Genomic DNA, 13229 nt, shown 5'->3' with positions numbered 1-13229 from the left:
TTGACGGCGCAGATGGAATGTTATGGGCAAAACTCATGATCGATTTCCTCAACTCACCAGCCTTGACTCCCAAAGCAAGAATCGACATCATAAACTAAAATTCTTCCCGAAGGACTCGACTCTTATGTACCGCCGTATTTCACATCTCATTTTCACTTCTGGAGGACCGCAAGCAGACCTCGCCCGACGTGTATTGGTCTGGCTTACTTGCTCGACATTTCCCGAATCAGGCGCGGAACTAGACGAGCTGTGGACCTTTGTCACTTCAGAGACTGATTACAGACAAGTTTGGAACTCTGAGTTCATTTCGATTGTCATAGCGGTGTCTGGCGGTCTTTTGGAAACTCACCAAGTACATTCGTTTTGGTCTGATCGAATAACCACTACATCCCAGTTTGTGCACTTGTCAGTGTGGAATTTCTTCTCCGACATCCAAGAGAAACAGGAAGGCCACTCTGTCGTTCAGGTACGACAGGATCACCCGCCGCCTTAATGTCCTGCGACCGAGATGAGCAGGGTGAGCTAGGTATCATTCATTACAGGACCTTAACGTCGCTAAGACGCAGCTCTTAAACTGTTTCGCAGCACCTATGCTTAAGCGACGCGCCTGCCGGCACGAAGTCGCTCGCTTTTTTTCAGAATCACTGAAGGTTATATCATGCAGGTCCGTTAGAGGTATTATATAGCTATCTGGTGAGATCTTTAAGACTAATAATTATCTAGAACTAGCTGTATCTAATTCTTATTCAGGGGTATATCTTTTGGAAACGTCCCAAGAACGATTTACAGTAACATCTAATGCAAAATACGCCATATTCTGTGCGTTTTGTATCTTGTCACTATCCTCAATGCGTTCACAACTGTTGTTGTATTAGTAAGACGTTGAGCCACTATGCTTGGACACAGAAACTTATACATACCAGTCAGGGTGATAGCAGAACTTGCTAACATCTTTTGGTGCCGGAGCGTAGTTTTTGACGTCAGTACATCTTCTCTCATTTCCGACGATGCCAGAAATGTGTTGTATCTCATGTAGTAAGTTAAATCCTGACGTGAGCAGAACTTGCCCAGACTTCTTCCATCCAGAGGTCCGCCAATCGTCCACCATGGTTTGCCATTTTACTGACTTGAAAAATCGCGGACACAATGTAATTAGGGGACCTGTGTTGTCCGAGATGGCTCCGATCTGGAAAGCAATGGCAACAGCCCCAGGCTCGCAGAGAGAAAAGTCGCGAGGAATGCACACGAATGTGAGCCCCGTCGGGTTAAGTGCGGCCATATTGGCGTCGGGGATCCGGTTGTCTTCCCATGGCGATTTTACGTCTGCGACGGAATCGTAGTTGTTGTTTTTGATTGCTGTTCTCATGGTAGCGTTGGCGTTTTCCTCTTTGGTGGGTTAGCCATTGCTGGTGATGAATGGCGTGCATCTCATTTAACTTACTGCCAAACCACTTGAGGTATGCCATAGAGTCCGTAGAATCTGACTGTGCAAGTACATCTGAGGCTCTTCGGGCTAAGACTTTAGCCTCAATCACAGCATTGTGCAGCTTGGCTATTTGGGAGTTGCTGCAGCCTAGCTCGTCTCCCTTCGCCCGGTCTACAACGAAGTAGCCATCCAAAGCTCGTTTGCGATAAAGGCTAGAGTGTATGCTGTGAGTCTCGGCCCTATGAGCGGAAGAAAAGGCTACAAGAACGATCAGAGAGAATAAATAAGAAAACAACTCCATCCTAGAGAGCGTTGCAAGGCTAGAATAGCCGGGCGCGAGAGAAACAAAGCAGTTTGAAATGTGCTGGTTTTTAATGATGCTGCCCATAGTTTGTGTATATATACTTTAAGTACCCTGGCGTCCAGAGGTACGCGACTCATTTAGTAGCATGTGGAATTGGATTTAAATTACGCCTTAATAAGAATGCACTAACCTGCTGACATTTTAAACTCCGTCAAATTAGAGGGGCATTGAGAACGGTCGCAAAAACGACGCCGTCAATTGCGGGCAGCAAATAACGCCTTATACACCCTTGTGACACAACCCCTCAGATCCTAAGCCCTGTAGAAGGGTAGGGGCCTGTAAGCACTGCGAGCCTCTTTCGGCGGCCTCTATATAATATCGGAAATATCAAATGACGCAAAGCTGATCGGTGTCCTGAACATTTGGTCACCTCCCAGTTTTGATGATTTCACGTCATGTATTGATCCAAATTCGGCTTACTTTGATGTTGAACACTACGCCGATGGCTGGGCAGGTCGCTACGAAGTCTTCTCAGCATCATCGAAAAAGCGTTTGGGGAGTATTCGTCTTTCTCTTGAAAATTCGGACATGGTTATGCTATTCAGGCAGTCGTTTCGTCAAGATATGTCACAGAAGGACTGGCTCCAGGAGAAGAAATATTTTGAGACTTCATTCCCCATGGCTATCGGACGAGCCTGCACGACGTTTACGATTCTAAGAAACAAGTGCCATATTCATCTTGGCACTGAAGAAGACATCAGCTCAGCAACATTCCAGTCCTGTCCACTGCCGCTGGACTTCCTCGAGCATACCGAGGGCCTAGGGTCATTGAGTGAGTTAAAGACATACTCTTTGTCCACAGACAACCAACCAGGTGCCTCGTTGCTGATCCGGGATCGGTACACCTCCTGAATCTCACTCAGTGCAGACGAAAGCCTGCTTTTTTTCGCCGATTATCACAGTCCTTGTCTTACAAACGTTGAAATATTCCGTCTACACAGATCACGAGGCACAGGGCTCAGGGCGTAACTCGTCAACTTCACAAAAGGCAGAATCGGCCCAACCATCTCCTGCCAAGTCTTTCCTGGCCGCCCTCTCTTCTTGTCGGATTGGAAGTCCAATTCGACCTCGAGTCAGGGCAAGCGCAGGGGCCATCTCCAGACCTCTATATCAGCTTCCAAACTGACGGGCTAACCTACGGTTAGAACCTCTCTTTTCCACTTCACGCAGAGATTCAATATACAGTCAATTGACCCTTCGTCATCCCACAGAACTACGGTTCGAACCAGATATCCTGTGATACAGATACCAACACTTCTCCTTCGTTGCAGAATCCAAAGTTTAGACATGGTTCTATACTCAGAGTGAATGCCTCGTCGCCAAAATAGTTACAAGGCAGTATTCTTCCACAATGTTGAAGAGAATTAAAAGAGAAAGTGGGAAAGTTAACGACTTTCAGAACAGTCGAAAATCATGAGTATAAGCACCCGATTCGACGACTGCTGCGTGAAGGAAGGTTCCCGGGAAATCTTTTGGAATCTTCCCGACCTTAGGTTTCACAAGGCAAGCTGTAAAGTCTCCAGTGTCAGCTACTCGCTGTGCGGAGATTTTCTCTTGGCAACTACCGATCGCGGTGTTGAGGTCATTAAAATCCGTTGGATACGACTTCCGGAACAAACCTGGTGAGCTCAAAGGAAGAGTTGCAATCAGGATTGATCCCAGGTGATGTTTTCCTCGGCGGTCATGGAGACTTGAGCGAAGCGGAGCCCAAGCTACCAATTTTCTGCCCAGGATCTAAACTTGTTGCCGGCGGACCCCTCCTGGCTCAACGTAATATGTCAATCGAGACGACAAGAAAGAACCTCGTAGTTTCCCACACATCCGCCAGCTCAGCATCTCCAAAGGCTAGCATCCAGCTTCTTGTCTACTTCAATCCTTCGACCTAAGCAATACCCAGGTCAGCCTACGATTACCAGGAAGCCGCAAGGAGAATCTAGGTATCACAATCAACAAGACCATATCACATGCCTACAGGATCAATGGCGATTCAAATATACAGTTTCCGGCAGTTGTAGACAGGGCCGTTCAATCGGTCGAATTGCAAGACTCACGTGTCGGTCTATTAACCAGTAAGTAGATCCCTTTCACTCTTCAAGACTCTTAATTTCTAATGACTTGCCAGCAGTCTGTCAGAATAATGAGACTGAAGTCGAAAAAAGCTCGGAGAGCAAGAGTTGGAAGCGTAGAAAGTTACTTGAAGAGTAGTGGATTGATTAGATTCCGTATTGTACGGGCTTTCTCCTTGTTTTCTTGGTATACTGGTGCGTCTTGCGGCTTCGGTGATGTAATGCTCCTGATTTGGCACCATTAGCTCAAGTCCTATGTACCTCATCATAGGTACCTAAGGTAGATGCCATACCTCACAAATTCCCAAGTCTTAGCTCACGCATACAATTACATGTGAGTGGGAACTCCATGGCTTCTACTGAGATGCAACTACGCAATCAGTTGCTATAAAGCTGCTGATTAACGACAACATGAGCGCATCAAAGACACCAAAGGTCTAGATTTTAAACCACCGAGAGGCAACTGACAGAACTCTATTAATGTCTTGAGATATTGTATGCTCTAAAGCTATATCCCATTGTCTACCGGTGAAATGTTTATGTTTCAGTTCCATTGACTTCCTTCTCACCACAGTATACAGACCAATGTTGCCACTTTCCGGTCTTAAGGCTCGGCAATCTACAGCAGTGTTAGTCACCAACCAACGTAAGCCTCCGAAGCGACTCATGCAGGAAAACTCACTGTTTACACCCGTCCCCGTCATTATCGAAGCCTTTCCAGTTGTCGTTGTTGCTTGTCGTACATGGACCAAGATCCAGGTAGTAATCGGTGAAGAAGGTCATTGAGCAGCCCCCAAAGACGATGTCGACGCTCTTTGCGTCATAGTTGGCGAAGCTATTGTCGATGCTGGTCATGGTGAAGCAATCGCCCACATGGTCGGATCCGGTGTCACCACCGCCACCGTAGTGGAACGTCGTGCCGTTGGCGCAATGGTCGTGGTCGTGGAATGTCACCGACCAGGCGGAGACGGCGGTCATGGCAGAGAGAAGAACGGCGAGCTTCATTTCTAAAGGTGTCGTACTGCACTAGGAATCAAATAATAGTAGTGGGCTTGGATATTGGGGGAGCTTTTATTATGGATCGGCAAGAGCTTTGCTCATGTAGCTTTCCTTGATAGTGCACGTCTACGACGAACAAGCACCTAGATCGAATGGGCACAGCACTCTTGTAGGTCATCAAGAATGAGTTATCGCGCATTCCTTCTCAATGTAAAAGCTTTTCTTAGTCTGGTCTATAATTATTGCTGCATGCTTGCAATCACTTGCGCGGCTGCTCAACATGTTTCGAACATAGATAGAGGGGGGGACTGGGGGGGCACTGTGAGCTGCCAATCATAGTGGTGGGTGATATCGTGATCGGAAGGGCCAAATTAATGAAGTTCATAGTTGCGGCATGACCGAGGATTTTCATGAGCTGTGCGAGTCATTCGGATGTTCCTGTCTATTCTCATTTCTACGTGATTGGTTCCCGAAACGAGAGTCGTAACGGGCTTGTGCCTGACTCGCGTTGCGCCAACATCAACACGCTCAGAACACTACTGAACTGAAGTGAAGCTGGAGACCGCCTTCAGAGAAAGTTTGAAAAAACACTGAAAGCTTTGTCAAGTGACCGCTATCAGCATATTTTGTTGGTCACGCACGTCTCGGTGTATCCTTCAATAGCGACGACAGCCATCAAGTTATTCCTTCTGTCTTCTAAAGTACACGTAATTTCTTAAGAAGGTATAAAAAGATGTCATGATAGCTGTGACTTGTGATTGTTCATGCTAAGGTGCCCATAGCTGACTGAAATTTCGTAAAAAGTTAATGCTATCTTCGAGCGTATTTGGGGCTACTTACATGAATAGATGGAGGACAAGAAATGGCGCAATGGTAAAGTCACAATCTGACGTGATCTTCCGTTACTCTGACGCTGCTCTCTCCTGAAAAAAGAAGAAATTCCTGAGCGTTAATCTATACAAGCCTAAATTCTTCAATGTGAGCAGTCCCGGTAGAAACATTATCAGACATTTGTCCCTCCATGAGGCCGTATACATATGTATCCCCGACAACTTGATAGGCTTCGCCCTGCTTCCGAAGAGCAAGCGGTACGGGGCAGCCTCCTATCAATACGACGTGGTCTCCGATTTGCGCACCGATCGGAGCCAGTCCCATGTATCCAGTGTCGATAATGACAAAACATCTATCCCGTGTTATCCTATCAACATCGCCGGCAAAAATCAGTTTGGAGCAGTGTAGCATGCATTCAGCTGCCATAATTTCTTCAGCACAAGCAAAATCGAGTGTAGGCTGACTGCTTCTCTCCTGATGGAGGTCTCTCAGCTGCGATGTTTGGTTTTCCTGGCGCCAGTATGCCTTCTCTGTCTCAAAAGAGGGAGCGAAGCGAGCAGAGTGACTGTGACTGACTTCCGGCTGAGGTTGGCTCGAGAAGCTACCAAAAGCGAGCTGCATGAACAAGAGATAGGCTTTTTCCATGCAGATTGACTGGAGGACCGAGATTTGTTCACCCAAAAAATCGGATGTGCGGTCACGATCCATCAAAATGGTGCGATAAAATGCCCATCGCCAACTGTCTCGTGGATGCTTCGTGGTATGCGTTGCCGCGCAGCAACTCCAATTCACCAATTGTTGGTTTACGTAATCACAGGGTGATTTGTTCGATCGAACCGTGGTGACGAAGGGTCAATTACTCTTGTATTGATCTCTGCGTGAAGTGGAAAAGAGAGGTTCCAACCGTTGGTTAGATCGCCGGTCAAACGCTGATATAGAGACCCTCAGATGGCCCCTGCGCTAGCGCTGACTCGAGGTCGAATTAAGCTTCTAATCCGATACTAACTCTCTCTCTTTTATCGTCAATCTCGTACGATTAAAAAAGTAATTCGACGATCTTATAATAGCATATAATACACTAATAAAAGTAATATTTATAATTCCTTTTCTATTTCCTTCTTAAGCCTTTTCTGTATAACCTATTCTTTTATACGTACTATAATTATTTCGTTATTAATAAATCGTTTTAAACTTAGGTTTAGGTTCTATTTAATAAAAACGTTTATTAAATTATCTTTGCTATTAATTTAATGGATTTTAAAAATTTTATACTATTTATACGATTATCGTAAGGCTATAATATCTATTATTAACCTCTTCTTTTTAATAATACCTAACTTAATAAGGCATTTATATAATAAATAGGAATTTATATAAACGATCGTTAATATCGTAAATAAGGTTAATCGATCCGTAATCCGTTTAAATATAATAGAGATTACGTAAGCGAAGTTAACGTTATTAACTATTTTATAAATTTTTAAAATTAAAACGCTTTTAATTACTCTTTTATTTTTAATTAATAAATAATAAACGATATTATTATATATCGTGAATTCGTCGTTTCTTATAGCTTCGTTTATTAAAATAATAATATATCCGAGTTAAGAAGTTAGATTTATATTATTTACGAATAATTCGTCAATAAAGATATAAAGCTTAGTAAAGGCTAAATTTAACGAATAATAAATTAGCCCGTAATTTAAATTTATTATTTATTAACTTAGCCGTTTATTTAGCGCGGTAACGTCTTTTTTAATTAGATCCGTAGCTTACGTTGCTTTTATAATATTAAATATTATTTTTAATTAATAAATACTAATAATATACGATCTTTTTACTTATTTTATTTAATATCTTTTTTACCGGTTATATAATATAAAATTAATAAAGGTAATTTTTTTTTTTTACTTTTTTTAATAGAAAATAACGGTATCGCTTTTAATTATAAGGATCCTATTATTAAACGTTAATAAATAGTTAACGGTAAGGATCTTTTTCGGTTTAGTAATAAATCCGGCCTTTTTAAACTTTTTATCTTCCTTTTATATAAATTCGATATTAAATACGCCTAATATATCGTCGGTTTATATATTAATAATCCTACAGGGTCCCTCTAAATAATTAAAGATTAGTAGGTATAAATTATAAATTAACGTAATTATACCTAGCTATTTAATATAAAAATCGTAATAGGTCGCCCATTAATAAATTCCTAATTCTATTAGCCTATATAATAATTTAAATATGTTAATAATCGTGCTTTTTAAATACTTATTAATTATCTTTTTTAAAAAATAAATAAAGATCTTCTGTATTAAACTAATAGCGGATTATATATATGCTTACGTAATATCCTTATTTTATATGTAATATCCGTCTTTAATAAAAAAAAGGATTAAAGTTAATATTAACTATTAACTATTCTTTTAAACTATTAGCGATTATATAAATAATTTTATTTTCTTAATATCGTTATATTCTTAAATTATGTAATAAGATTTTTTATACGGCGCGTTAATTCCTTTATTTTTAATCTTTTAAACTATACGTAATTTAAAAATCCGTAAATTAATATATTTATTTAAATCGTATAAAATAAAACGATATACGTTTTAATCTCGTAAGGTTTTTATTTCGATAATATTTAAGGCCTTATAAGGCTTACCTTTTATAATAATAATCCTTTTTTTTTATAGTTTAAAAGTTAATTCGAAATCTATTTTCTTTTTAACTAAATAAAAAATATTGGTATAATCGTTGATTAATCCGTTATAATTAAAAAGTTATAGAATTAAGTTTTTTTAAAGCCGGCCTCGCCGCCGTTACGGTGGATTTAGTAATTAATTATTTAATTTATTAATTACGACGATCTTATTAAAAATAATTTTTAATTAGTCGATCTAGTCTTCGCCCTTTTAAATAAGAAGTAACTATTCGACTTCCTTTAGCTTTTTTCTTTTTTCTTTATAAATTATCTTTTTATTTATTTAATTATATAATCGGATCGCTATTATTATAACTTTAAATAATTAATCTCGATCTTTTATAACTATATAAGAGCGCTCGTTAATAAAAATTAGTTTATATAATCTGGTTTATTTATTTACGATATTTTTTTAAACTTATATATTTAAATTTAATAAAATATTGAGATTTTATAATATATTAGGCCCGTTATGTACCGCTAGGGCTTTATTAATTTACTTTTTTATTTTTAAATCTTATAAAACTCGTATTACCTTCTTAATCGTTTATACTTTTTAAATAATATTAAGTAACGGCGGTAATAAAATAATAGTTTTAAAGTATAATCCGAATATTAAAAACGTTAAAATTAAACCTTATAGTCTAGTAGTATCGTTATAATATTTTAGTATTATTTATAAATAGTCGTTGTTTATAAGATCCGGGCTTTTATTTTTAATAATCTTAAACGCTCTTTTTAATTATTAATAGGCTCGTTCGATTTTATCGATACTATAATAAGCTTTAATTAATATTATTTTTAACTCGATTTTATACGATTTAACGTTCTTTTTAAATTCGGTAGATTTAAAGCTAGTTCCGGTATTAATTCGTATATTATTAAATAGGCCTTAATATATATCGATCTATTACGCTTTTAATACTATTTAAACCGTTTTTATTTAAAAATCGGTAAAAAATTACCTTATTTAAAAAAAAATAGCTAAATCGATTATATAAAAAACTAGCCGGCTATTTAAATAAAAAACGTTTATTATTATCTCTTAATTAAAATTAAACTTATCGTAAATTTTAAATTTAAATCGCCGTAAGCTCTATGCGTTTATTTAATATTAATAATAAAACTTAATTAAATATTTTATTACCGCGATTTTAACGTCGTTATTTAACTATTTAAGTAAGGTATAAAGCTTTTAAACCGATAAGTAACCGAACCTTTAATAAAGGCGCTATAATTCGGTCTTTATAAAATAATAAATTAATAAAATACTAATCTCGAGCCTTATAAAAGTATAGCCCTATCGTTATTCGACGATTTTAAACGCCTTACCATTAATAATCCTATTTATAAAATTTTTAAACGTAATATTAAGGTAATTTATATCTATTAAATATAAAAAAAAAATATATTAATAAGCAATATATAAAAGGTTATAGTGCTGAACTAGGTCTAAATATTAATTATTCCGATCCCGATGATTTATTCGCTAGGTCCGAACGTAATTTTAATAATATTAACCTTAGCGGTATTAAGTTTGGTTAAATAAATCTTTTTTAAAATTTAGAACTACCTTTCTTTTTTTATTAATTATTTTAAAGCTCCCGTATTTAAAATAATCCTTTAAAAGGTCTTTAATTTATATCAATTATTAATAAAATAAATCTATATAATCTCTTCTACTTAGTCGATTAGATTATATAAAAAAGGTCTTAGCGCTATTATTAAGCCTATCTCTTCTTTAAAATTACCTCCTTTTTTGCCTATTTAAAGTTAAAAATAAAAGGTTTTTATTTTAAATTAAATTAAAAAGTCTTAAAATTAGGTAATTTTTTTATTAATAGATTATAGTTAGCCGTAAAAGAAAGCCTATTTATTTAAAGCTTTTACGGCTTGCTTCTTATTAAATATTAAATAGCTAATTACCGATAAAATAAAATAAAACTATTAAGTCTTATTTAAAACGTTTAAATCCTTATTATTATTAATTAAATAAACGGTTAAATTTTCCGTATTTTTAAACTTTACGATAAAGTTTATAATCTTAGGCAATTTACTTTTATAATCGATAAAAAATTAATTATATTTAGTTAAGTTAATTTTACTAGCGGTTCCCTTCGCCTTTTTATATCGCTTATATACTTCGGTTCTTTCCTTTTTTAAATAACTATTAAACTAATAGCCCTTTTTTTAATATATATAATATTTTTAAAGTCCGCGGAACCCTATTGTAAAAGGCTTTTAGGGGCCGTCCGGAGCTGTTCTTTTATTTTAGCTTTATAATTAGGCGTTATATTTAGTTTCTTTTTCTTTACCGTTATAAATACGGTTAACTTAGTATTATTAATATAGTTTTTTATTAATTAAAAACTATTACTATTTAAACATCCTAGTTTCGATATTAAACTTAGTTTTAAATTAAATGTAAAACGCCTCGTATTTATTAAATTAATTTTATAAAGCAAATCTTACTTTATTAATTTATTAAACCGTAATTAATAAATAATCGACCTTCTATTTATCAATTCTTTTTATTAATAAGGTTTTATTAATCTTATTAATTTATAAAATAAGTTTTTTAAAAATCTTTATCTTTAGTTTACCTTCTATCTCTTTTACTACCGATTTAAATAATAAAGCTTTAAGTTTAATAAAAAGCCTTTTTTTTTAATCGTTAATTTTAAAACGGCTTCGAAAAGCGTTAATAATTATAATAAAATCATTTTAATTAACTATTATACATACGACTTAATAATAATATTCCTTAGCCTTTTTAATAAGAACGATAATAATCGCTAAATAATATTAATAGTTTTAAATCCTAATCTTTTTATAATTAATATAGAATATAATTAAAATCTCTTATAAAACCTCGTATTTTCTTTTTAAGTACTTCCTTTTTTTAAAAAAGATTTTATATAAATCGATTAGCTACTGTACGTTAGCCGTTTTTAAGTTTAAATTTTTATAACTTATTTAAAAAAAGGGATTAAGGCCGTGTTAGCCGTAGTTAATTAATCGTAATTTAATACTTATATTTAATTAAATAGGGCTAAGTAGCCTCGTTTTTACCGACGATCCGTTAGCCGTAATAAAAGTTTATAAAAATAATAATAACTTTATTTTTAATAATATCTTTTTAATTAATATAGATTTTAAAGCTAAAATAGCTCCGTTTGTAATTTTAAATAAGAATTCGGGCTTTTTAGTTTACTAAGTAAACTATTTAAATCGATTAATTACTCGGTTAACTTATACTTTAAACTAAATTAAAAAATTAATTACCTAAACCGTTACTATAAAAGTCTTATAAAACTACTTTATTAATATTTAATTTAATAAGACCCTATTATTATAAATAAATCCGCTAAATTCTTTAATAATCCGTTTATTTATAAATTTAAATTAATTATCGGGTTAATAACTTAAGTCATTAATTATATAATAAAATAAAGTTCGCTCAGCTAAGTTTTATTTACGATATATTTTAATTATAAATAATAGCGCTGTATTAATTTAATCGTTATTAAGATTGTCTGTATCGTTATATAACTAATTTCTTTAATACGTTTAGATATTAATAATAATTTATTAATCCGGGATAAGCACTTTTACCTACGCCCGGCTTAACTTGCTTAAGGTCGTATTACGGCCTATATTAAAACTTAAAATAATCGTCGTATTAACTTTTAACGTACTAAAATTTAACCCGCTTAGAGGCAGCGGCGGCAGCCTCCTATCGTCGCTCGATTTATTATTAAAAGTTAAACCGGTCCCTGCGCCCTAGGTTTATTTTATAATATTCCTTGTATTTATCTTTTACCTTATAAATAAGCTTTTAGCGCCGTTTTTAACTATTATAAGCTCTTTTTATTTAATCTAAGCGGTTTTTATTATATTTTATTAAAATAGATTACGGTTAATTTAACGACGTTTTAAATATATACGTTTCTCCTTAAATAAATACTTAGGAGACGTATATGTTCGTTAAGCGAATTACTATTATTTGGTAATCTACTTCCTTTTAATAAATATAAAAAGACCGTTTTAAATTCGTTCTTAGTCTTTTTTTTTTTAGGATTACCTTAGCCTTAGCCTTTTCTTTTAGCGCTTATTATTAAATTATAAAGATATTTATTACCTTCGTACGGTAGGTGCTTATAATAGGCCGGTTAAGTTTAAAAATCTCGTAATAACCTCGTTTTTATTTATAAATCGTTGTTAAGGTAATATTTTATTCGTCTACTTAAAGAGGTAATAAAAAAATTAAAAAAAAATTAAATTAAATAAGATCTTATAAGGTTTACCTTATATTTTTAATCTCTTTTTTAATCGGATTATTATATAGTAAAGGCTTATTTTTTACGCTTACGAAATTAAATAAATTATATAGTTTATTATTTACGTTTTTATTTTACGTTCGTACTTCGTAGGCTATAAAATAAATATAAATATTATGTAATCCGGTCGCGGTTAATATAAATATAAAGTAAATAAATTCGTATACTTATTATAAAAAATAAATAAAAAAGAAAAGTAAAAAAAAAAGTTTTTTAAAATTAAAAGAGGTATAAAAAAGAAAGATTTTTTTAACGGTCGGTAGTTAATTTAAGCGGTTCTATTAATAGACCGTTTAAAAGCGTTATTAACGTAATAAACGCTTCTTTTTTAATAAAAATTTAGAAGAACGGAAATCTTTTATTCCGTACGATATTAAAAAGTCGTTTTTTTTAGTTTTTATAAAAAGTTAAAATAGCGCGATTCCTTTATCCCGTACGGTATTAAAGGGTCGCCTTTTTTATTTTATAATAACTTTATTAATTTATAATAATAGTT

General features: G+C 34.6%; 3 protein-coding genes across 3 annotated transcripts; 1 reads left to right on the top strand and 2 right to left on the bottom strand.

Moving 5' to 3' along the window:
* Nucleotides 1-742: 742 nt before the first annotated feature.
* CORC01_08852 (uncharacterized protein) lies at nt 743-1466 on the bottom strand (the record flags this gene model as incomplete). The annotated part of the gene is made up of 3 exons (XM_022620482.1): nt 743-860; nt 921-1386; nt 1442-1466. The coding sequence occupies 3 exons, from the start codon at nt 1464-1466 to the stop codon at nt 743-745; spliced, it is 609 nt and encodes a 202-aa protein (XP_022473016.1).
* Nucleotides 1467-2354: 888 nt separating this feature from the next.
* Nucleotides 2355-3118, top strand: CORC01_08851 (uncharacterized protein; the record flags this gene model as incomplete). Its single annotated transcript, XM_022620481.1, has 3 exons — nt 2355-2562; nt 2732-2845; nt 3036-3118. The coding sequence occupies 3 exons, from the start codon at nt 2355-2357 to the stop codon at nt 3116-3118; spliced, it is 405 nt and encodes a 134-aa protein (XP_022473015.1).
* Nucleotides 3119-4534: 1416 nt separating this feature from the next.
* Nucleotides 4535-4861, bottom strand: CORC01_08850 (uncharacterized protein; the record flags this gene model as incomplete). The annotated part of the gene is made up of 1 exon (XM_022620480.1): nt 4535-4861. One exon carries the CDS (start codon nt 4859-4861, stop codon nt 4535-4537), a length of 327 nt encoding a protein of 108 aa, XP_022473014.1.
* Between the last annotated feature and the right edge of the window lie 8368 nt (nt 4862-13229).

The sequence above is a fragment of the Colletotrichum orchidophilum genome (genome assembly GCF_001831195.1).
Source record: "Colletotrichum orchidophilum strain IMI 309357 chromosome Unknown Scaffold_77.1, whole genome shotgun sequence".
Classification (NCBI taxonomy): Eukaryota; Fungi; Ascomycota; class Sordariomycetes; order Glomerellales; family Glomerellaceae; genus Colletotrichum; species Colletotrichum orchidophilum.
The sequence above is the reverse complement of the archived record's forward strand: the minus strand, read 5'-3'. Positions and strand labels throughout refer to the sequence as shown.